General features: G+C 44.6%; 1 protein-coding gene across 1 annotated transcript; it reads right to left on the minus strand.

Moving 5' to 3' along the window:
- Positions 1 to 230: 230 nt before the first annotated feature.
- On the minus strand, positions 231 to 3,285 carry LOC306745973 (homeobox protein engrailed-2b-like; the record flags this gene model as incomplete). Its single annotated transcript, XM_079228837.1, has 2 exons — positions 231 to 547; positions 2,814 to 3,285. 2 exons carry the CDS (start codon positions 3,283 to 3,285, stop codon positions 231 to 233), a joined length of 789 nt encoding a protein of 262 aa, XP_079084963.1.
- Positions 3,286 to 3,877: the final 592 nt, after the last annotated feature.

Here is a 3,877-nt window from a genome sequence, read left to right on the forward strand (position 1 = left end):
ATCTTGCGATTTGTTGCGATTTGTAGCGTGTTATCTTCTATGGAAAATTCCGACTGTGACATGAACGCAGCAGAATGTTGGGTTCGGATTGGACGTAGTCATTACCACCGAGGACGCGCGCGCGCGCGCACGCACACACACACACACACACACACACACACACACACACACACACACACACACACACACACATCTGAATGCTGGTTCCGGAGGGTTCTGTTGCAGGTCCGCTACTCACTGTCCGACTTGGCGTCCTTGGCCCCGGCGTGGTTGTACAGGCCCTGCGCCATGAGATGCAGCGCCAGAGCGTTTTTATTCCCGGTGGCTTTCTTGATCTTGGCCCGTTTGTTCTGGAACCAGATTTTGATCTGAGACTCGTTCAGGTCCAGGTCCAGAGCGAGGCTCTGCCTCCGCTGCTCAGTCAGGTACCGGTTGTTTTGGAACTCCGTCTTCAACCGGTGCAGCTGCTCCGCGCTGAAGGCCGTCCGGGGCCGCTTGTCCTCTTTACTCGGGGTCGGGGCCTTCTTTGGCTTGCGGGATCTGGGCCCTTGAGAACGGGGTGAGAACATATTAGGGTTCTGAACACAGCCTCTGATCACATGGTGCTTCATAGAGGCAGACTTTAAAATAATAACTTTAGACATAAAAATATGTTTATATATACATATTTGTATTCTAATAACCAATACAAAATAACGAATAACTTTAGTTATACGGTATAGTTATTGTGATTGGCAGGTTAATGATAATATGGTTATATAATAGGAATCAATTAATTGATATATATATATATATATATATATATATATATATATATATATATATATATATATATATATATATATATATATATAGTTTTTAAGAGTCATAATGTATATAAGGCGTTTGGGGGAACATTCGGGTAAGGAGGGTTTTCAGGTCTCTGCTGCTTTACGAGTGTTGGAGGTGAGGACATCATTTTAGTAAACTCAATAATTAAGTTTTGGAATGTATAACAATTCTCAAAATACAAAACTCTCAGTAAAATGAATAATGAATCGCATGAGCTAAAGTGTTCGATCTGACTTTTCTTGATCGAACTGAAGTTGTGTACTTTATGAGACTTTTCTTATTGTGTTGTAAAAAAAATATCCTAGAGGAGGTTATTAGAAAGAGGAGGTGATGTCAATCTGAAGGGAAATATTCTGAGATATAGCTCAGAAATATTCTGAGATTTATCTCCTGGTCCGAACTTCTCCTTCTACCTCAGGATGAGTGGAGTTCAAGCGCCAACCCATCCGGTGCAGCTCAGTGACCACGGGAGGGGGCATGGGGGTCAGGGTGATGCATGGAGGATGGGGACTAGGCGCCTCTTTCCCTCTCTGTTACCATAGGAACTCCATTTTTAAAATGCTTTCCTAAAAAGAGCTAGTTTCTATTGTAATATCCAGACGGTTGTATCATGAGGAGGAACTATTTAACCCTTTAGGGAGAGAGGCCGAATCACTCCGCCGACAGTTCAATGACGTGTTATCAAAGTAAAACAAAACTCCCGACACGCTTATTCAGTCTTCTGAAATATGACCAATAATAAACATAACCGCGTGCTCATCTCCAGAAGCGCGGCGGGCCTCGATGCAAACTTTCTGTGTACATCAACAATAAAGCAACGTTTCGTTTGTTCTTCAGACATTTCGCCCCTTCCGCGGGCCACTTATTTATGCATTTAACTTAATCTACGTATCCTATTTAACCTATTTAATCTATGTATCGTATTTAACCTATTTAATCTATGTGTCCTATTTAACCTATTTAATCTATTTATCATATTTAATGTATTTAACGTATTTAATGTATTTCACGTATTTCAAGTGTTTAGCCGTCAACACAAAGGAGAAGTCTTCTCTCTCTCTCTCTCTCTCTCTCTCTCTCTCTCTCTCTCTCTCTCTCTCTCTCTCTCTCTCTCTCTCTCTCTCTCTTTCTATGCGTGTGATATGAACCCCGCCGGTGGACCCGACCCTGGTCGCCCTCTCACCGGGTTCCAACCCGCGGACAGACTCATAACTCATAACATGGACACGTTGTCAAAAATCATTTTCCATCTGTTGGCGGGTATAATACTTTGAGCTCCTCTCGGTCTTCACGTCGAGTGCTGCTGGTTTGGGGACCACGGCCTCACTTTTAGACCCCCCATTGTCAAAAAATATGCTAATGAACATCAACAAAGAAGACTGAGGAACAATGGCGTTAAACTTGGTTTTACTTCACTTCTCCATCTTTTACACTTTATATTTGACTCGTATTTCATTTGAAGTTCATTTCCTCAGCTTCTACAAGCGGGCCGTGTCGTCACGTTATCTCAATGTAAAGGAGAAATGTAAACCAAAGCAACTCCAATGACTTTATAATCTGCATTAAAGTACTTGGTTTTATGTCAAATATGGCCGTGTCTTTTCTAAGAATGTTATATGATTTTTTTAAATATATAAACTGTGACATAATCTCAAGATAATATTTGTAGTGATGGGGAAATAACTGCTTTGTCGATTGTTACAGTGCTATGTGTAGAAGTGGACTGGGGGTTGCAGCTCTGAGGATAAAATGTCTCTCTTTCTTTCTAAAGAATGAATCTGCAGACTTTTTAAATTGTAAAAAGATGATCTTTTCTCTCTGGAAGAACTGCTTCTGATTCACTTTTTTTAACGGACTCTGGAAATTAAATAGGCTTCATTCATTTAACTTAAATAATTAATTTATGTATTAATGTATTATTCTTTCCTTTTTAATTTTTCTTTAAATGATCAAAAAGTATCCGAACAATATTTCCCACCAACCTGCTGACGGACGGTCCGAGTAGCGGGTGCAATACACCCAGGCGGGCCACAGCATCGGCTTGGCCGCGGGGGCCGCGCCGGCCTCGGGGCTGCGGCACCGGTCCCCGTCTGCCCCTTCACCGGCTCTCAGGTCAGGGCCCCCGGCCTCAGTGTTCGGATGCTGGTCGTCGGATGCCCCCGTGTCCTCCTCCTCCTCACCTCCTGCTCCAGCCGGCTGCGGGTTGCCCGTTTTGGAAGACTTTCTCCTGGTCTGCTCCTCTCTTATGATCCCTCCCAGACCGTCTCCGTCCCGGACCGAAGTCCCGTCTTTTCTCTTTCGGCCGAAGTCCGGTCTCAAAATGTTGTCGATGTAGAAGTTGGTGATCCGGTGGTTCTGGTGGCCCGGCGGCTGGAGCAGAGGCCGGATGGCCCGGTTGGACTCCTCTCCGGAGTCCTGTGGGCGCTCCGGGTCTCGGCCCGCGTTCTCCCCCATGGTGATGGAGCTGCTCCCCACAGCCCTCTGGGTCTGCTGCAGAGTAGAATCCCAAAGCCGTGTTTACGGTCACTTTGAGATCAGGAATCAGCCTCTTATTTGTATGACTCCAAATAAATAGTCGGTGAGCTACAATAATTCCTCTTGGGGCAGAATAGCTGATTTTTCTTGTGCTATGAAAACGCGCCTCTTATGAATTTGACAAAGAAAAATCATGCTTCTCTTTCTGCAGAAGCCTCCTCCTCATGCTGCTCCTGCTGCGGAAGTTTGGGATCGAAAAAATGTAAAACGATAAAAAAAAAAAACTGGTTTGGCCTCTTTAATTTGTCCGGGTCTTGAACACAATGCTTGAGGCTTCCAGCAGAACTAAGCGGCCTGATGAAGACGCCGCTCAAATACTTTCACTACGGGTTTTGGTTCTCATTTCTGATTGGCTGCGAGACGCTGTGATGACGTCGTACTACGGGTCTCTCAGACACGTGCCTCGGACCAATAGAGCTGGAGAGTTGGTGTCACGTGAGCTTCCCGGAATTCCCTGGAGATGCAGATTAATCAAATCCCCCCCAAGTGAGTATGTGATGCATTCAGAGTA

The sequence above is a fragment of the Taurulus bubalis genome, assembly GCF_910589615.1.
Source record: "Taurulus bubalis genome assembly, chromosome: 1".
In the NCBI taxonomy this organism is placed as follows: domain Eukaryota; kingdom Metazoa; phylum Chordata; class Actinopteri; order Perciformes; family Cottidae; genus Taurulus; species Taurulus bubalis.